Here is a 21,222-nt window from a genome sequence, read left to right on the forward strand (position 1 = left end):
GGTTTACCTCAGGTGTACCTCAGATATTCCAAAGGTTTTCCTCATGTTTACCTCAGATATTCCAAAGGTTTTCCTCAGGTTTACCTCAGATATTCCTCAGGTTTACCTCAGATATTCCTTAGATTTACTTCAGATAATCCTCAGGTTTACCTCAGATATTCCTCAGGTTTACCTCAGATATTCCTCAGGTTTACCTCAGATATTCCTCAGGTTCACCTCAGGTTTTCCTCAGATATTCCTTAGATTTACTTCAGATACTCCTCAGGTTTACCTCAGATATTCCTCAGATTTACCTCAGATATACCTCAGGTTTACCTTAGGTTTACCTCAGATATTCCTCAGATTTACTTCAGATATTCCTCAGATTTACCTCAGACCTACCCCAGACTTATCTCAAACTATCTTCAGACATTCTTCAGAGTTTCTTCAGATCTACTTCAGACCTTCTTCAGATTTTCTCCAGCATTATCCCAAACTTAACTCAGACATACCTCATCTCTACCGCAGGGGTACCTCAGACTTCTGATGTTGCTAATTGTTAAGCACTATCTTGTTTATACAGACAGTAAATTATTGCAAGTAAATAATTTTTTTGGTTTCCTGTACACTTAGTGAAAAATTATAACCGTGGCCATGTTGAAACTTAGGAATTATAAGGATTTCTCTCATGTTTCTGTGAGTTTAACTGTACGTTAACCCTTATTTTTTTTAACATCTTTGCTATATTTTGGTGTAAAAGTTCTTGATCTATTAAGTCCCTAGTAGTATATTTAAAACCGAAAAACGTCAGCTAGAGCATAATTCCAATCTATAGTTGCGACTGTTACCTTTTTAATGGCAGTTTTCCACTTTTTTTATTTGAGAAACAATATGAATGTGTAGCCTTATGGGATACAGTACAGCAAAAATATTCCTTTCTTCACATACTTTATACTATATACTGCTGTGGGCGGAGTTTAGTAGGAGTAATATGCATTTTGAAAGCTGCCTTTTTGTAAACATGTGCTGTTCTCAATAACCGCTTGGCTTCTGTTCATTTGTCATTCTTATGCTTATCCAATTTCGCTTTCTCTTTCTCCTCGGTCCAGTCCATAAGAGCATTGGTGGCGTGGATGATTCGACCCTAGCTAGTCAGTCAGAGTATGGAGGTGAGCCAAGTGTTTTATTGCTTACTTGCCACCACATTCAAACATTTCCATATCCAGTTGTTTTTGTTGTCTGCTTCAGCCTGTGTAACTTGCAAATACCTTTACGACAAAATTACTTCGATTTGAATAACATTAGTTTTGTTGATTTAATGTTCGTCACAAAATACAGGCTTCAAAATAGTTGTAGATTGCAAATTCCTAAGGGCCAATGGCGACCAGACAACTGCTGATATCGCAACCTGGGTTTGTGTGAGAAATAATCACAACAAATTCCATTATTCTGTGCTAATATGAGTAAAAAAAAACAACCCAAAACGTTTATTCTTAACACATGATGTCACTACTAAATTGAGTGTGGTATTGGTGTTGGTTGTTCACAGGTGTTCGGAATATGTGTTACCATTTGAATGGAAGTCATTTGTTTATTTAAATACTCAAACAGCGTCCATAAGGTATTCGGGTATCCGGATCTACATATTTCAGTCCAGACTCTGTTTGTGTGTTTCAGGTCCATCCAGTGACAGTGATCTGATTTCTCTGCTGGTGGATGGAGACTCCCTGCCCGATTTGGACGATGGAATGGGCTCGAGCTGCAGTTCCCCGAACCAGCGGGCAGGAGGAAGTGGACGTCCCCCGTCCCCAAGCCGGACAGAGGTAGACACGAGGCGGGCCATCAGGGCGGCGCTTTTCTCCTCCAGCCACCAGAAGAAAGATTACCTGGAGAAAGCCAGCGAGCAGATCAGCCTTGCTGTGCAGAAAGAGGTGGAGCAGGACTACGCCTCCGCCTTCTTCTACTACCGCAGCGGAGTGGATTTACTACTGCAGGGAGTCCAAGGTACTCGTGCACACACGTATCAGCAACATCAGAAGCTAGAGAAGGACCAAGGACTCCATGAAAATGCACTAACAAATGGGCGCACCATCGCAACTGCTGGTGTAGCAGGACTACTAGAAGTATTTCTTCTAAAGCAGCACGTCGACTGTAAAAACAATAGGGCGTATGCAAACTATGTAAACTGCTGGAATATCACATAGCAGTAAAAACAATAGCAAATTTGGAAACTGTACCTGCTGGAGCATCATGCATACTGTAAAACGTGAAGCAAAGATGCAAACTTCTGTAACTGCTGCGGGGGGGGAGCACTCCTGCCACAGGAACCCTAAGAAATGGGAAAACTATGGTAAAAGCAAAACAGTGGCGAAAGGGGGAGCTCTTGGAGTAGCATGTCCTCAGTAAAAACAATAGTCCAGAAGCAAATTACTGTAGCTGCTTGAGTAACACGCTCTCGTAACGGCTTCATCTTACAATAAAACTATAGCAAACTACCACAACTGCCGGAGTAACATGCCTATCCTGAAAACCCCAACAAATAAACAGATTACTGTAACTGCTGTGGTAGCCTCCCTAATGTAAAAACTCTAACCAGTAAGAAAACTACCATAACTTTGTCAATCGCATGTCTACCCTAAAAAACAACAACAACAAAAAAACAACAATAATTGCTGCTGGAGTAGCAGTAAAACAATAAGAAATGGGCAAACTTCCATAACTGCAGCAGTAATATACCGTGCCTACAGGTGAAGCAATAGCAAATAGACATCAACTACCATAACTGCTAGTGTAGCACGTCAACCACAGCAACCCTAACAAATGGACAAACTAGCATAACTTCTAGAGTAACACGCCTACCGTAAAAACACTACCAAACGGAAAAACTACCATACCTGCTGGAGTAGCACGTCAACCCTAACAAATGGACAAACTAGCATAACTTCTAGAGTAACACGCCTACCATAAAAACACTACCAAATTGGCAAACTACCATACCTGCTAGAATAGCTTGCCTACCACAGCCACCCTAACAAATGGACAAACTACTATAACTGCTGGAGTAGCACACCTACTATAGAAAAGCCTAATAATATGGACAAATTACCATAACGTTTTGCGTAACATGCCTACCATGAAAGCGCTAACAAATGGACAAACTACCACAACTGCTGGAGCAGCACACCTACTGTAAAACCACTAACAAATGGACAAACTACCGTAACCGGCCTACTATGAAAACTGTAACAAATGGACAAACTAATGTAACCGTCTTGCTTGCACATCTACCAATAGCAAAAAAAAAATCAAACTACCATAACTGCCTATATGCTACTGTTTCTAAAGTACTATAGCAGCAAATTACCGTAACATGTCTCCCGTAAACACCTTAACAAAGGGGGAAAATTGCGTAAAAGAATCAGGTGTACATCGATCTTCAAAACAATAGCAAATTGTTGGACCGTCGACCAAAACCGCTGGACCTCAAGAAGAAGCAGAACTGCTGGATTAACACCTGATAAAACCCTAGTAAATAGGAAAACTGTGTGTTAGGTAATTATTTTAACGTTGCGTAGTGTTCGTATTTATTTTTCCATGAAGTCTTGACCTAAAGAACGGCATTGTGATGTCAGAGCCGAGATGGTGTCTTTCGGCCATCGGGGCGGCACCGTAGCCGCTATTCCACTTTGCCTGATGGCCTTTCTGGCATCGTTCACACACACACACGCCTTATTGTTCTTAAACCAGCGCAGTGATCTAAATGCCTCGGCTTGTTTTCCTGCGCTTGTTTATTCGTTAATGTGTTTGCGTTTGTTTACGGATGGGTGACGACTCCTGGTGTTGTTGACAATGAAACGGTGCTGGGCTTCTTTTGTGAAGGGGCTTCAGTCCAAGCTTTTAGTACCTGCCAGGATTCTTTAGCTCGGTGTATGGCAGAAAGAGATAATGAGGAGAGAGCGAGCGAGATGGAGAAAAGGAGGGGCAAATGATGGAGGAGAAAGAGAATGGTGGGGTTTTTTGTTGTTGTTGTTGTTGTTTTGTTTTTTATTTTGAGTGCGCTGCCTTCGGCACGTCCTGCTATCAGACGTTCAAAAGTTACCTTTCGAACTTGATGGAGTGACATCACTAACCGGAGTAGAAAGCCTTCTGTAACGATATTAGGAAAGAAGAGAAGTACCATGAACTAGTAGGAAAGAAGAACTTCCATAGCTGCTGGAGTAACATGCTTGCTGTAAAGACGGCGATAACTAGCAATATTACGAAAATAGTTAGTTATTAACGAGTTCAATTTAAAACTTGATGGCGTGACTTCTACCTATGTAGCTGACTACCTAGCTAACTAACTGACTGAGCCAGCAGTCTACTTGCTTTCTTACTTACTTTCTAACTAACTAAATAAGCTAGCTAGCAGTCTAGCCAGCCGTGTAATTAGCTCGGCTAGTCGCATAGCTCGTCGATGTTAGTGAATTTATATTATAATTCAATTAAATAGTCAAATGTTTTCAAAAAGCACGGTAGTATTTGGGAAACTCTTTTAATGAACAACAAAAACCATGTGTCATTTTGCTAGCAAGTGAGTGAACATTGTTCTGTCGTAGCATGTGATTAAAACATCAACTTGCTAGCAAGCAAGCTAGCATTCTGTTTTTTTTTTTTTAGTTTTTTTTTTCTTCTTTAAATTGACTAAAACTGTTATTTTATGCCACGCAGTACATCAAGCCATGAAACTGAAAAGAGAGGCTAGTAGATTTCTCACACGATCATGTGTGTGTTTGTGTGTGTGTGTGTCAGGTGAAGTGAGCCCGCGCAAGAGGGAAGCCGTGAAAAAGAAGACAGCCGAGTACCTGATGCGCGCCGAGCTCATCGCTAACACCTACCTGAAAGACAGCATGGGCCAGAGCTCCACTCAGAACCGGGTGAGTGGAAATGAAATCGTTTCATATTTTAGTTTTAATACAAATAATAATTGAATAATAATTACCCTGACTGCAAATGAATGATTAGAAATAATCCTGATTTATCTCATTAAGGAGAGGAATGAGGGTTAGCCTTAGTTTTGCTTAAAATCTTAAATAATACTCAGTATTTAAGAAAACACTTTACGCAGCTTGACTCTGAACGCTGGCTTTAACATTTGACCTTTAACCTTTCTCTCTCTCTCTCTCTCTCTGTCTGTCTGTGTGTGTGTGTTTAGACGCTGACTGCTCAGTGCTGTAAGGGTTCATGGGGTCAGCAGAGTCAGGCTGATGAATTGCACAACTACAGAGTGCTGGGAGTCATCGATAAGGTGAGCTAAGGGCAAAGGTTACTCATCTCCGGGAAGGAGGGGGGGGGACTCGCTCTTTATTTATATGCGAATACGAGTCCAAGATTTGTGTGCGTGTATATATTTTTGTGTGTGTGTGTGTGTGTGAACCCAGTGCTCCATTCATATCCATTAAGGGCTGCACCTGTTCTGGTTTCTCAAGGGGCGTGCACACATAGACACAAGCAGAGGTGTGTGTGTGTGTGAGAGACCTAGAAATGGAGACATCAAATAATGCAGATATATAGCCAGCCATGAAAAACGAAACTGCTGAAGTTAGGGCCGGCACCACGATCAAGTTTCAAAATCAAGTTTACGTTACACCATACCCATAGTTCTTTATCTTCCTTTGATTTTTAAGTAAATGTGTTAAAAGATCTGAATAATAAAAAAAAAAATCCCAAACTATAAAGCAGTTATAATAGCGTGCCCATTTGTTCGAGGTTTATGGTGAAGTAAAGCCCCTAACAAATGAGTGCAAAAAAAGCACTAGTTCATTTGTTGTTTTTTTTTCTTTGTTTGTTTGTTTTTGTTTTTTAAATCGTCCAATTCTCGACTCACAGCTCCTTATCTGCATTTAGTTCTGATGCAACAATGCCACGCCCACAGGAAGTGACATCAGTGATCTCCTGAAAGTGTTGCTCGCTCATGCTGTCGTGTTTCCTCGTCTCATCTGTAGGTGCTGCTGGTGATGGATAAGAGGACGCAGGAGATGTTCGTCCTTAAGGTGGGTGAGCCTGTGTGTGTGTGTGTGTGTGTGTGTGTGTGTGTGTGTGTGTGTGTGTGTGTCTGTCGGTCTGTGTGTGAGCTGATAGCATGAAGGTGTGATGATGGTGTGGTCATGGTGGATAATCTGGTGCATTAGAGAGTGCAGAGGAGAGAGGTGTGTGTGAGAGGTGCCATTATTTGTGGTGTCCTCCACTTTGGACAGGCTCCAGATGCCAGCTGATGGCACGGACGGGCACAGATGATGCTGATGCCCCACACGCACACACACTCGCACAGAGAGAGCTCTGGCCTCTGACAGCAGAGTAACTCAGACAGATGATGCGGCCCTAATGGGCATGTGTGTGTGTGTGTGTGTGTGTGTTTTCTATTTTACCTATGATGTGTCTTTTCCAGGGTTTGCGGAAGAGCAGCGAGTGTGGACGTGTGAAGAAGACCATCGTCCCTCACACGGTGCCCAACATGGTACGACTCAGGAAGTTCATCGTCTCTGAGGACTCCATTTTCCTGTTGCTGCATTACGCCGAGGGTGCGTCTCTCTCTCTCTCTCTCTCTCTCTCTCTCTCTCTCACGCATTTACATTTCTTCATTCGGCAGATGTCTTTTATCCAAAGTGACCTACAAATGAGGCAGAAACGAGTCAAAGCACAGCGCTAAAAGTCAGCGCCACGAAAGTTTATTTTATTTTTGTTTGTTCATAATTACCGACATTCCTTTACCCAACCTCCTCACACACATTTATGCTTTGTCCTCTATTTTGGATAATTTTCATATTCACTTCCGGGTTGGAAATTAGTTTAAGACGTTAAGACATCTCTCTCTCTCTCTCTCTCTCTCTCTCTCTCTCTCTCTATGTCTCTCGACCATTTCCCCCGACTCTGTGATCGTTGTTTTACTCTTCTCAAATGCTCTTTTTCTGGCTCGTCATGGCAAATCCTTTCTCCTCCTTACACACACACACACACACACACACACACACACACACAAAACCCCTCGCTCGTCTCTCTCTGTCCTTGTTAAGCTCGTGTCACAGGTCATTATCTATGGTAGCAGGTGCTGCTCCGGATCATTAACTAAGCTAACACCTGCGTCTCCTTATTCTCTACCGGCTGTGTGTGTGTGTGTGCACGCGAGCCTGCGAGTGTGTGTCAGTGCACACATCTGTGTTCAGGAGCGTGTTTATATTGGAATGAATAAACCACTTAATCTCCTAGCAGTCGTTTGGGCAAAATCATGTGCCCGCGTTAATAAGTTGCCTCAAACCTCTCAAGTAGCCTAAAGCGCCGTTTCATTTCACAACAGGCTCGGCTACGGGAGCGAGCGCGCGACTTGCCGAACGCGGTTTAAACGTCCCGACTCGCCATCAAGACTGGCCTCATGTGTTGATCTAACACGAGGTAATGAGCAAGACTTGCCAGTTTAATAAGTATCCTAATGTAGGAACTAACAAACTGGCAACCCAGAGTGCATTAGGGCTGTCGATGCTATGAAAAAAAAAAAAAAAAAATTAGTATTTGGAGTTCCACGACTTGAAAGTTTTACTCATTTCGAGCGCGTCCGTATCGCGATTCGAGGAGACCGTGTCATCATAAATGTTCCATGTTTTGGATTCGTTTTCGTTTTTGTCGTCTTGTAACTTGATATATCGTTACGTAAGATCATTTAAACATTTGATTTATTTCTCTTAAATAAATAAATGAATTATTATTATTATTATTATTATTTAGAATTCACACAGACTTAACCGAATCTCCGGTGGCTGCCGGTTCACCGTATATGCTCACTACATAGGGTGTAGTTGAATGCTGATTTTAACACTAGACACGGCATGGGACCCTTTTATTTATTTATTTATTTATTTATTTATTTATTTATTTATTTAAGATCCCGATACTCGTACTGAAACCTTGAGCGTCCGCTGATATGAATACCCAGGCTGATCTAGAATATATAGCTTCTATATCCCCAATATCCCATCCACCATTTTGTTCTGGTTTGTATCAGAGCTTTATTTAAAACCTATGTAGTGCACTTAGCGTCCAAATATATGGTAATTTGTCCAAAATTGTTGTTGTTTTTTTTTTGCCATAGACTGTTTTGGCCTTCGAATACATTCATTTGTTTATTTATTTTTTTTTAATACACACCGAGAGCACTAGTCTGTATGCATCAAGTCTTAAAGGAAAACACCGGTAAAATTACACCCTTCCAAAGCCAACAGTAATTTACGGCTGGCACCTACCTCTCCAGTAAATGTATTACTGATGCACTAAGGTTCCCAGTCTTTCATGCAGAAAATAATCTCTCGCAAACAAACGTAGATATCAGACGGGAAGTTTGGCCTGACCCGAGTGACATTGCCGGAGTGCGATTGGCTGATTCTTGTTTGTTTGTTTGCTTTGTTCGTGGACTGGAATCATTTGGCTGCAACGGTGTCATTATCTTAGCGGTGAAGAGCCAATTCATTCTGTTAACGCAGCAGATGTTACCCTCCAATCACTCACAACACAGCTGTGCAAGAGTGTGTGTTTGTGTGTGTGTGTGTGTGTGTGTGTGTGTGTGTGAGTACGCACTTAGGCTTTCAATCTGTTAGGAAGGAGATGATACCATTTAAAATCCTGGCTCTTTACATTGTAGTGACCTTTTAGCTCGGATTTATTCCCGTCGTCGAAGTTGTGTAGGAAAGCTAGACGTTTTAACTTGTCGTTTAACTTCTCGTGTATCTAAATGCATTCCTCTGGCCAATCATTTTCATTTGAAGTGGTTTACAAACGAAGCATAATCGAATTCTGCGTTGAGCTGAGCAGTTAATGGTCTCGCTCAAGGGCTCAAGAGCAGCTCTCTGGTTATCCTTGGATTTGAACTCTGAACGTGAATGTACAAGGTACCACTTCCGTGGACGTTTTCGATGAGACTCCAGGCATGCGTCCTGTTTATCTTCGTCTCGACTTGTCCTCCGATGATCCAGAGTCGAGACTGTCTCGCAGGGTCACTTTGACCGGTAAAACCAACTTTACCAGCTCACTGTCTAAATCCGTATCGCAAGCTGTCTGATGATCCAGGACTCGTGGACAACGTTGATGTTCACTCATATAAAAAGATTTCTTCTCGCACCCTAAAGGGTACTTTGGTTTGTACCCGCTAAAAGTTGGTGGAACCTTTCATGTAGAGTTTTGTAGAGAAAACATTCCCAAGCCAAACCTCTACGTCTACAACAGATTGTACATTATACATACGAAGAACCCATGAGGAACCTTTTTCTAAGGATGCTTTAGTAAGACCAGGAGTGAGGTGTTACTTTGCAAAGTCCTTTTCCAATGGAAAATTCAAAACCCAGAACTGGCCTCATCCCCCAACTGTGGAGGGGAAAAATGTGGGGCGAAATCTCAAAATCTAGCAGTGTTGGTCTCTTGTCACTGTGTGATGCGGTATGGATTACTATTCTGCAAAGGACAGTGCTGCTCCTCCGCACCATGTGTGCCATTAGATTGGTTGAGGAAGTACCCAAAATGATACAACTAGTGGTACAGGGATAAAAGGTTTCTGGTGCCAAAACTTCCGGACTTTAGTTGATCTATTGGGTCTACTCTGAAGGGGTTGCTTGCTTGTTTTCTTTCTATGCAAGTTTTCAGTCTTAATATCTCCCCCTGTCTCTCTATTTTTCCGCTCTAGGTGGTAAATTATGGTCCCACATCACCAAGTACCTACATGAAGGTAGTCAAGAAGATAGCTTCGACATCCCCTTCATCCAGAAGTCCCACACGACGACCGTTCACTGCACCGATGCACTGATCAGCTCTGAGAGCAGCGGCTCACGGCCCAGCGTGGAGCTCCAGGAAGACCAGGAAGAAGAAGAAGAGTCCCGGCCCATTCTGAGAGTCCACAGCGAGAGTGGCTCACGAGCCCCCCTGTCCGGCTCTTCAGAGGAAGAAGAGTGCACCAGCAGCTACCTAACGCTGTGCCACGAGTACGAGCAGGATAAAGTGGAGCCTGAGGCTCTGGGCGAGGAAGAGGAAGACGTGAAAGAGGCAGAGGAAGATTCTGGCGATCTCGGAGGCGAAGGTTCTGGTGCAGAGGCGTTACAGAGGTCGTTAATAAGCAGCGATAGTTTGTGTTCTCCGGTTGGTGGGCAAGAGCTACGCTTCTTCACTGAAGAAGATGAGGAGCTTGTTGACTCATCCACTCTCGATTCTCTGGACCAGTTGAAACGTTCACCCATGGAGTTGTTTCGGATCGACAGCAAGGACAGTGTTGACGCCTCCCGAACGCTGTTCTCCACCTCAGACCTGGGCTCGGAGGTAACCGAGGTCACTGAGGATCCTTTGGAGATCGGCGAGGTAGTGGAGGTGAAGGGTCACCTGTCCGATCTGTGGCGGTTCGATAGCGATCAGGGTTCCAATGAATCCGTACCTGTGATTTCTTTCAAAGAGGCCATGGTGGAGGACGCAAACATGCCCTGTGTTGATGAGGGACAGCCTCCGGACCTTTTAGTCAACCTTCCCGGGGTCACGGGTATCACGGGCGACGATCTGGAGGAGGAGCTTGCGGCAGCGGGTGTGGCTTTTGCTGTAGAAGCCAAGCCCTCACCTCAGTTTGGCAAACCGGATGTACTCCAGCTGGGAGAGGAAGCAGGCCTGGAACTATCCGCTGAGGAACATGCTCCAGAGATCTCCGTTTTACGTCGCCAATCGCACTCGGATGCGTCTGAACAGAAAGGCCACGCCTCTTCTGTACACAGCAGCACAGAATCTCAGACATTTTCCCTTCCTTTTGATTCGCTCAATCTCAGGACTGAAATGGACCCCACCCACCCACCACCCTCTGCAGGGTCAGAGGTAGTGGAGAAGAGGGAGGGCAGGAGTGTGTCGGAGATATTCCGAGAGCTGGATGAGTTGGCCGAGGTGGCGCTGCACACACACCTGCCCGAGGCGCTGGTGAGGAGCTGGGCGGTGGACATGCTGCTCGCCCTCGACGCGCTGCATCACGAGGGAATCGTCTGCAGAGACCTTAACCCCAACAACATACTGCTGGATTACAGAGGTACACACACGCACCCACCAATGTATATTGTGTAACCACAGCATGTCATGTTAGTGTGTGAACTCCCCTGTCCTTGAAGACGTTCCAGTGGCAGAAAACTTACTATTACAAAGTGCTGACACTGGAGACTCCTTCCATAAATGATAAATAAACAGCTCCTTAAACAAAGCCACATCCCAAGTATGTGGCACGTCTGCTGTACAGGTCGAGAATTCACTAGTGCTGTGATGTGAAACTCCTCCTCAAATAAATAAACAAACAAACAAACAAATAATCGATTGTCTTTTTAGCCGTTAACGCACAGCCCTGAAATGATAATTGTCTGTTTCTCTGACTCGCATAAACACCAGAAAAAATAAAAAAAAACGAGCCACTTGTAAATATAAGTACTCGCCACGTAATGCTAAAAAGTCAATAACACGACCTCTCGCGTTGCTGAACTCTTAAACAGGAGTTATTAGTGCCCTAAAGGTTGTTTGGTGGGCGTTCGAAATGGCGTTACGCTTATAATGACAGTTTTGCTATAGAACATTTATAGAGACATTATCATGATTTCGAGTGATGCTGAGAAGTCTGTGGAAACGTAATGTTGTCTGATGTTATCTCACACACACACACACACACACACACCAACATCACCACCACCAAGCATTATTCGGTAATATAAACGAATACACCTTTTTTATAATAAGTTAAACAAGATCCGCACTGTATATGTGCCTGTGTAGCATGTTTAACACACCCTTAACCTTCCTAACAGGTAATATGGGAATAGTTCTGTCTCCCATTGTGCGATGGATTTTATATTCCTGCTGTTTCCTGCTGTTCCGTTGTTCCTCTGCGCGTCTGTTTGTTTTCGGGTTGTTTGAGTCGGGCGATTTGTCTGGCCCTTCTCTCCGAGGCTTAGGCCCCCTGCTCGGCGATCACAGCTCTAATAGGCTCTAATGGTTAATAACAGCATTACTGCCAATGACACAGTGCCAGCACTCAAAGCACAGCAATTACCGCTCCCTCGTTCACAGATGAGTGTGTGTGTGTGTGTGTGTGAGAGAGAGAGAGAAAGAGGGATAGAGAGAGAGGAAGAAAAGGGCACATTCGTTTCATTTTGGGCGAACATTGTAATTTCGTCAGACTGTTTTAGTGGAGAGGTGGAGTTGCTTTCAGTTTAATTAGCCGCTCCATTTTCTCTCTCTGTTTGCTCTCTGTTTTGCTCTCACTCACGCTTTTTTTTTTTTTTGCTGCTTTCTTCCTCTCCATCTCTCTCTCCATCTCTCTCTCTTGCACTTTCTTTCAGGTCATGTAGAGTTGACTTACTTCTGTAGCTGGACCGAAGTGGAGGAATCCTGCGATCCTACCGCCGTCGCCAAGATGTACTGCGCTCCAGGTCAGTCACGTGTCCAGCTGAAATACAAAAATACAAACAAACAAACAAACAAAAAAATCACGGGTGAATCACAATGTGGTTTAAAGTCCCTTAACAACTGAGATCGTACAAGATACATGGCCAAAATAAAAGACAAAAAGGCATTTCCAGAAAAGGATTTCATCATAAATTGTATTAAAAGTTAAATGTCATTCAAGATGGATAGATGGACTGATAGGTGGACTGATGCATAGATGGATGGATGGATGGACGGATGGATGGCTAGATAGATGGACGGATGGATAAATAGACTGATGGATGGATGGATGGATGGATGGATAGATCGCTGGATAGATAGATCGCTGGATAGATAGATCGCTGGATGGATGGATGGATGGATAGATGGATGGATGGCTGGATAGATGGATGGCTGGATAGATGGGTGGATGGATAGATGGACAGATGAATAGATAGATCGCTGGATGGATGGATGGATGGATGGATGGATGGATGGCTGGATAGATGGATGGATGGATGGATAGATGGCTGGATAGATGGATGGATGGATAGATGGACAGATGGATAGATAGATCGCTGGATGGATGGATAGATGGATGGATGGATGGATAGATGGCTGGAAAGATGGATGGATGGATAGATGGCTGGATAGATGGATGGATGGACAGATGGATCGCTGGATGGATGGATGGACAGATGGAGAGATGGATCGCTGGATGGATGGATGGACAGATGGAGAGATGGATCGCTGGATGGATGGATGGACAGATGGATCGCTGGATAGATGGATGGATGGATGGATGGCTAGAGCCGTTGAAAAAGTCCATTCCCCTGAAAAAGTATGATTTTCAGAATTATTCAAGTAAAACTGCATCATTTCATTTACAATAGATCCATATAAAAATATTCTTTACTAATACTTATGTTAATAAATATTAAGCAAGTGAAACTGTCCCTCCAGGATTTTCCAGTTTTAAAAAAAAAAATGAATGAATGAATTTATTTATTTATTTGCGATCACAGAAAATAACGCAAAATCAAGCAAACTCCGCGGTATCCGGTAGAGTTTACGATCTTTCAAAATTACCGCAGATTTACCACGTTTGCCCCAAGGCGCATCACGTGACGTGCGACGTGTCATCGCGACGCGCATTCACAACGCCAAAGCCCTCGTCCATTCACGTGCATCGAACACGAGTACAGCTAAAAGGTCTCGTTTACCAACAAACATTACTGCGAAAGGTTTTCCACAAAAACCTCTCCAAGTTGCATCGCAGATTTTGAACATTTTGAAGCTGGGACAAAGGAAACATTAGGAAATAACTTCATGAATGAGTGGCAGAATTTCCGATGTCCTTGTTTAGAACAGTCAGAGTTTTTCTTTATGGTTGTTGTTGTTGTTGTTGTTTATGCGTGTGTGTAGTTTGATTAAATTTAAATAAATATAACGAAGATGTTTCAGAATGATTCAAGTGAACCTGTATAACTGTTCTCACTCATTAGTGATAAACCCATTAATAGTAAATGAGTAATTAATTTAGTAATAAACTCCGAATTCCATGTCCTTGTGTATGTATATGACACGTTTTCTAAATCGCTGCCAGTCTCGTTAGTTATTTGATTTTGTTTAAATTTGTTTTTATGTACTTTGAGACAAATTACTCTCGACCCCTCGTAGAACATAAGGTTTGCACAATAGTTCAAGTCAAACGTTTCTCATTTTAATCACTAAATTTGTTTTTGTTTTTTAATAGTAATTTTATTAAATACCCCGTAGCGTGTTTAACGTAATGTCCTCTAGAGGGCGCCACATGACTAAATTGCTGCACTCTTTCTTTTTCTTCGCTCTCGAAACTCTTCCCCCCCCCCCCCTGTTCATGCTGGGTTTATTCTGCTTTGTGTACTGTACACTTCTCTGTTCCCACACCTTGCGCTCTTCCTTTTTTTTTTTGTTTCTTTCCACTCTTATTCTTGGAATAGTTTGTGAGGAATTTTTCAACAATATTAATTAAATAATAATAATAATAATAATAAGCTTGTCTGACTTTGCGTCTTTCTGACTGGCGATATGTTGTCAGTAGGGCGGGACACATTTTTGTGTGTTTGTGGTAAATCTGATGACAGATTTATCTCACACACACACACACACACACACACACACACACACACACACACAGCATCTTTTTCCCTCACACGCATCAGCGCTAATGGGACGTTTCCATGTTTCCCTGTGCTCACGTTTTCCTTTTATTACTGTAAATGATCAGGGATTTGAGATTTTAAGTTTTAATATAATATTTACATCTGAGCACGGAGTATCTTCCTCGTTCGGATCTAATAAACTTCTATTAAAAATATCATGTTGAACGGGTAACTTCTGCATCATTAAAGAGGCCGATCAAGTTTTATCGACTTACTAGCTATCTGCGTTGTGTTTCTATTCCTAATTACTATCCTATTAGCTCCTGTGAATTTGCTTTAAGCTAGTTAACTACCGAGCTAGCTAGCTATTTAGCGCTTCACCCCTTTAAATCGTTAAAATGGCCATCTGTGTCGCATAATACATCGTTTTGTAAGTCCGAGAAACTACCAAAATGGCAGTAGGAACGTCTCTTCACCTCCGTTCCCATAAAACAGCAACAATCTATGAACAAATAGTAAATAAGTATACAGTTAGGAAGCTAGCCGGCTTGTAACTGCTAGTGCAGTAAACTAGCTGGTCAGATTTAAGATTTAAGTGCTGTGAGAACACGGTTCGACCCAAACATCCATCTGTATGTAAGTATAACAGTTCAGTTTAGAAAGTTCTTTAATAGTTGAGCCTAGCTTGGTTTAGCCGGTGTACTCCAGTACCAAGCCCTTAACAGCAAGCTAGCATGAGCTAGCTAATGACTAAGCAATATTCTAATATATAATAAATGGCTAATTCGAGAGATCCAAAAGCTAGCCAGAGAGCTGTTTTTAAAGTAAAGAACTGAAGTAACCGAACAAATGAGTTAGCGTGTGTGTGTGTTTTTGTTTTCTTTTGCCCGAGGGAGTGTGTGTATTTGCGTGTGTGTGTCTTGAGGCACTTCTGCTGTGGTTTTTTTTCCCCGCCGTTAGCTGCTTCCTCACGGCTACAATGGAGCGGTTCTTTAGGGAAGTGAGACAGCTCACCTGTTCCTCCACTCCTCTGTCTGAGGAGACCAGCACTTCCCTCTCAGGCACCCGAAACAGAACGAAGTGGCTTTCGGTGACACTCAGGGCTGTGGCCGTTACGGCAAAACACTTCAACAAACACGCACACACGCCAACCGAGGATGTACAAGCCAAATATAGGAACTTGCTCCTTCTCGCTGTTTACTAACGTTTACTGAACAAAGCAACAGCTCAGCGTGGCACACGGTGTGTGTGTGGGTGTGTGTGTGTGTGTGTGTGTGAGAACACACTCGTGTTTAGAGACGTAGATTCAGAAGAAAGCTTTTCCTTTGTGTTTGCATTCACACGATTCATTCGATCAAAGCTCATTTCCTAAATCGTAGGACTTGTATATGGCATGATATTCCATTCCACAAACAAACGAGCAAAGCAGTGTATTCTTAAAGTAATGCTACGTTTTGTTCAATTAGTAACGCGTGTCCTTGAAGTAGTAATAAGTGTCATTAAGGACACGTTATAACTTTAAGGGCACATACTAGTAAGTGCCCTTAAAGCGATAGTAAGTGCCCTTAAAGCGATAGTAAGTGCCCTTAAAGCGATAGTAAGTGCCCTTAAAGCTATAGTAAGTGCCCTTAAAGCTATAGTAAGTGCCCTTAAAGCTATAGTAAGTGCCCTTAAAGTTATAGTAAGTGCCCTTAGTTATAGTATGTGCCCTTAAAGCTATAGTAAGTGCCCTTAACATGATGGTATGTGCCCTTAAAGTGATGGTATGTGCCCTTGAGGTTATGGTATGTGCCCTTAAAGTTATAGTATGTGCCCTTAAAGTGATAGTATGTGCCCTTAAAGTGATAGTATGTGCCCTTAAAGTGATAGTATGTGCCCTTAAAGTGATGGTATGTGCCCTTGAGGTTATGGTATGTGCCCTTAAAGTTATAGTATGTGCCCTTAAAGTTATAGTATGTGCCCTTAAAGTGATAGTATGTGCCCTTAAAGTGATGGTATGTGCCCTTGAGGTTATGGTATGTGCCCTTAAAGTTATAGTATGTGCCCTTAAAGTTATAGTATGTGCCCTTAAAATTATAGTATGTGCCCTTAAAGTGATAGTATGTGCACTTAAAGTGATAGTATGTGCCCTTAAAGTGATAGTAAGTGCCCTTAAAGTGATAGTATGTGCACTTAGTTATAGTATGTGCCCTTAAAGTGATAGTATGTGCCCTTAAAGTGATAGTAAGTGCCCTTAAAGTTATAGAAAGTGCCCTTAGTTATAGAAAGTGCCCTTAAAGTTATAGTAAGCACCCTTAAAGTTATAGTAAGCACCCTTAAAGTTATAGTAAGTGCCCTTAAAGTAGTAATAAGTGTCTTTAAAGTAATGAACGTTTACAGTAATAAGCATCCTTACAGTAATCTTAGACTAAATCTGATTAGGTCATTCTGTCTATCTATCCTCTTCTATCACTCCTTCCTGACTTTCTATCTTTCTTTCTTTCTGTTTCACAATCCCGTTTCTCTTTTCCTCCTGCATGCTCATCCCCTCACTCTCTCTGTCTCCTCTTTCTCTCTCTTATCCTCCTTCCTCCTCTTTGTCCCTCTTTCTTTTCACTCACTTTCCCCTTTTCCCCCATCACTTTTTGATTTTTCTATGTGCTCCCCTCTCTCTCTCTCTCTCTCTCTCTCTCTCTCTCTCTCTCTCTCTCTCTCTCTCTCTTATCCTCCTCCCTTCTCTTTATCCCTCTTTCTTTTCACTCTCACTTTCCCCGTCACTTTCCTTTTTGATTTTTCTATATGCTCTGCTCGCTTGTGCTCTCTCTCTCTCTCTCTCTCTCTCTCTCTCTCTCTCTCTGTCGGTCTACCTCTGTCCATTTTTCCTTATCTTTCTTTTTTCTTACTCTCGCTCTCGTTTCATTCCTTTTTGTCTTTTTTTTTTTTTTTTTTAATCTCGCTCTCCCTTTCCTATTTTCCTTCTCATTTCCTGTTGCCTTCTCGTTCTCTTCCTATCTTCCTCTATCCATCCCTCTCTGTCCCTTGTTTTGCTCCCAATGTGTTTTTTCCTCTTTTTCTGTCTCTTTCCTGTTTGATTTTTCTTTCTGCCCATCTGTCCTCCTATGGTCCCCCCCCCCCTCTCTCTCTCTCTCTCCTTTTGCCCTCTCTTTTTTCTACCCCCCCCCTTTCTCTCTCTCTCTCTCTCTCTCTCTCGTCTTGTCTTGTTTGTCCTGCGCTATAATGCTTTCCTTCCCTGGAGTCTGGTAGACATTAATCCTTTGTGATGACACTCGACCTTGCTGAAAGACTTCTGCATGTGTGTGTGTGATATCACCCTGAGCCACCCCTCATCTCACACACACACACACACACACACACACACACAGGTACAGTTAGGCTCGATTTGACGATGATCGTGTACATCGCGCTGTCACAACATCTCGAGTGTGAAGCCGTGCTGCTCAGTTGCAGCCGGAGCCTGCGGGGGAAACCGAGCTCTCGTCGTGCCTTTAGCTCTGACCGCGAGAGAGCAGTGAAGCCCCGCCCACATCTGGAGGCGTAGCTTGTGTAGCTCCAGGCTATGGCTCTACTAGACTCATTGCTCGAGGGGCTCATGGGCCATCTGGTGTCCCCGCTGAAGCCCTAAAGGCTTAGAACTGACCCCCCAACGACAGGCAGAGAGACACTGAAACCCGGGAAACACAGAATTCAAGGACAAGTACATACACATCACACAGCAGGAGCGAAAAGTTTGAGAATTAAGGGCTGATTTTTATTCCGTCAGATGTATAGATCTCCATCTCCATTGTTTTTACACTGAAAGTCCGGCTAGAAGGATTTAATCAGCTTATACGACCGCTTGAATTTGTTGCTCTGATTCGTATGATGTCATAAGAACGCACTCAGGATACTTTTGTGCATCTATTTCTTTATTTTTTTCTCCCCCACCATCTCTAATTTTCTCCCTTCCACCGGTTCCCACCCACCCGTGCTTCCTCCGCATCATCTTTTTCGAACTGCTGCTCAGGCTGGGAAAGCGGAAGACGCTATCCGCCCTCTTCCGCATACATGAGCTGACAGACGCTTACGATTAGCTAGCGTCGCTGTGATTGACAGGGGCGAGAGCGAGTATTCCCCGCCCACCCAGAGAGCACGGCCGCTTTTGCTCTCTCGGACCCCCGGTCACGGACGTCTCTGGCGTCGTCGGGATTTGAACGTACGTCCGTGTGCGATAAATTCTCGTACGTGATTTACGGCGGACGAACTGCATGATCGAAGACTAGTAACGAAGATTGTTTTAAAATGTGATGAAAAATATATATTTATCTCATTGTTGTTACGGTGACGCTTCCTGTAAAGAGGTTACTGACCGGTCCGTTCAGGGTTTGGCGATTTTTTTTCGATCGTAGAAATGTACGCTTATGAAATTATGAAAATAAAAAAGTATGTATACGTATTGAATATATATTAAATATTACGCGTATTAAATTTCCCGTGATATGTGATGGTCGAGGTTTTCTAGAGGAAACAAACACATCTATAAAAAGGCTCGGAGCCTTATGTAAATCACATTCATGTAGTCGTTTCTATGGAAACGCACACAACACCTTAACGTCTTCTCTGAGAGAACGTATACTAAGCTCTCCTCTGCTGTCGATTAAGTCCTGACGTTACACTGCCGTGAACGGTGAGCGCCGCTGTCATTTATTCCCTCGGGGTATTTTTTTCCCCCGAGCCGCTAATTATAAGGTTGACAAAGACGTAAAGCTCCTAATTACAGTTATTTCCTCTTGACGTGAACGCGGCGTCGTTTACAAAGTTAAGATACCACACACAACTTTTTTTTTATTCTTCTTTTTTCTTTCTTTTTTTTTTTTTTTTTGAAAAGTATTATTTGATTATTAACTGCAACATGCAGGAGAAGGAACTGATTTGAAACTGTGTTGCAGTGCGTCAGGAATATATCCATTTCCAGAGAGGGTGAGTGAGGGTGAGTGAGGGTGAGTGAGGTTGAATGAGGGTGAGTGAGGGTGAGTGAGAGGGGGGCGAGAGTGAGTGAGAGGGGGAGAGAGTGAGTGAGAGGGGGAGAGAGTGGGAGAGAGAGAGCGTGAGAGTAAGTGAGTGAGGAGGAGGGAGAGAGAGGGAGAGAGTGAGTGAGAGTGGGAGTGAGGGGGGGGAGAGTGAGTGAGTGAGGGGGAGGGAGAGAGAGGGAGAGCGTGAGAGTAAGTGAGTGAGGAGGAGGGAGAGAGTGAGTGAGAGTGGGGGGGGAAGAGAGAGTGAGTGAGAGTGGGAGAGGGAGGGAGTGAGTGAGTGGGAGAGAGGGGGGAAGAGTGGGAGAGAGAGAGCGTGAGAGTAAGTGAGTGAGGAGGAGGGAGAGAGAGGGAGAGAGTGAGTGAGAGTGGGAGTGAGGGGGGAAGAGTGGGAGAGAGAGAGCGTGAGAGTAAGTGAGTGAGGAGGAGGGAGAGAGAGGGAGAGAGTGAGTGAGAGTGGGAGTGAGGGGGGGAGTGAGTGAGAGTGGGAGTGAGGGGGGGGGAGAGTGAGTGAGTGAGGGGGAGGGAGAGAGAGGGAGAGCGTGAGAGTAAGTGAGTGAGGAGGAGGGAGAGAGTGAGTGAGAGTGGGGGGGGAAGAGAGAGTGAGTGAGAGTGGGAGAGGGAGGGAGTGAGTGAGTGGGAGAGAGGGGGGAAGAGTGGGAGAGAGAGAGCGTGAGAGTAAGTGAGTGAGGAGGAGGGAGAGAGAGGGAGAGAGTGAGTGAGAGTGGGAGTGAGGGGGGAAGAGTGGGAGAGAGAGAGCGTGAGAGTAAGTGAGTGAGGAGGAGGGAGAGAGAGGGAGAGAGTGAGTGAGAGTGGGAGTGAGGGGGGGAGAGAGGGGGAGAGAGTGAGTGAGTGAGGGGGAGAGAGAGAGAGGGAGAGCGTGAGAGTAAGTGAGTGAGGAGGAGGGAGAGAGTGAGTGAGAGTGGGGGGGAGGGAGTGAGTGAGTGGGAGAGAGGGGGGAAGAGTGAGTGGGAGAGAGAGAGCGTGAGAGTAAGTGAGTGAGGAGGAGGGAGAGAGAGGGAGTGAGAGAGTGAGTGAGAGTGGGAGTGAGGGGGGGAGAGAGGGGGAGAGAGTGAGTGAGTGAGGGGGAGAGAGAGAGAGGGAGAGCGTGAGAGTAAGTTAGTGAGGAGGAGGGAGAGAGTGAGTGAGAGTGGGGGGGGAAGAGAGAGTGAGTGGGAGAGGGAGGGAGTGAGTGAGTGGGAGAGAGGGGGGAAGAGTGAGTGGGAGAGAGGGTGAGAGGGGGAGAAAGTGAGTGAGAGTGGCAGAGAGTGAGTGGGAGAGAGGGGAAGAGAGTGAGTGAGAGGGGGAGTGAGGTGGGGAGAGAGTGAGTGAGGGGGAGGGAGAGGGGGTGAGAGAGTGAGTGAGAGTGAGTGAGGGGGAGAAAGTGAGTGAGGGGGGAAGAGTGAGTGGGAGAGAGGGGGAAGAGAGTGAGTGAGAGTGAGTGAGAGTGGGAGAGAGGGGGAGAGAGGGGGAAGAGAGCGTGAGTGAGAGTGGGAGAGAGGGGGGAAGAGTGAGTGGGAGAGAGTGAGTGAGTGGGAGAGAGGGGGAAGAGAGAGTGAGTGAGAGTGGGAGAGAGGGGGAAGAGAGAGTGAGTGAGAGTGAGTGGGAGAGAGGGGGAAGAGAGAGTGAGTGAGAGTGGGAGA

At 44.2% G+C, this 21,222-nt stretch overlaps 1 protein-coding gene across 2 annotated transcripts in view; it reads left to right on the top strand.

Moving 5' to 3' along the window:
* The window catches only part of rps6kc1 (ribosomal protein S6 kinase polypeptide 1), a 39,632-nt gene that overhangs the window by 10,960 nt on the left and 7,450 nt on the right, over nt 1-21,222 (top strand). For both annotated transcript variants that reach the window (XM_053643530.1, XM_053643538.1), the window contains 8 exons: nt 1,089-1,148; nt 1,657-1,983; nt 4,771-4,895; nt 5,174-5,266; nt 5,964-6,011; nt 6,407-6,539; nt 9,683-11,050; nt 12,345-12,434. In XM_053643530.1, the coding sequence (XP_053499505.1) occupies nt 1,089-1,148; nt 1,657-1,983; nt 4,771-4,895; nt 5,174-5,266; nt 5,964-6,011; nt 6,407-6,539; nt 9,683-11,050; nt 12,345-12,434 (2,244 nt within the window). The remainder of the gene's footprint in view (nt 1-1,088; nt 1,149-1,656; nt 1,984-4,770; nt 4,896-5,173; nt 5,267-5,963; nt 6,012-6,406; nt 6,540-9,682; nt 11,051-12,344; nt 12,435-21,222) is intronic.

Source organism: Ictalurus furcatus, chromosome 2, assembly GCF_023375685.1.
Source record: "Ictalurus furcatus strain D&B chromosome 2, Billie_1.0, whole genome shotgun sequence".
Taxonomy (NCBI): Eukaryota; Metazoa; Chordata; class Actinopteri; order Siluriformes; family Ictaluridae; genus Ictalurus; species Ictalurus furcatus.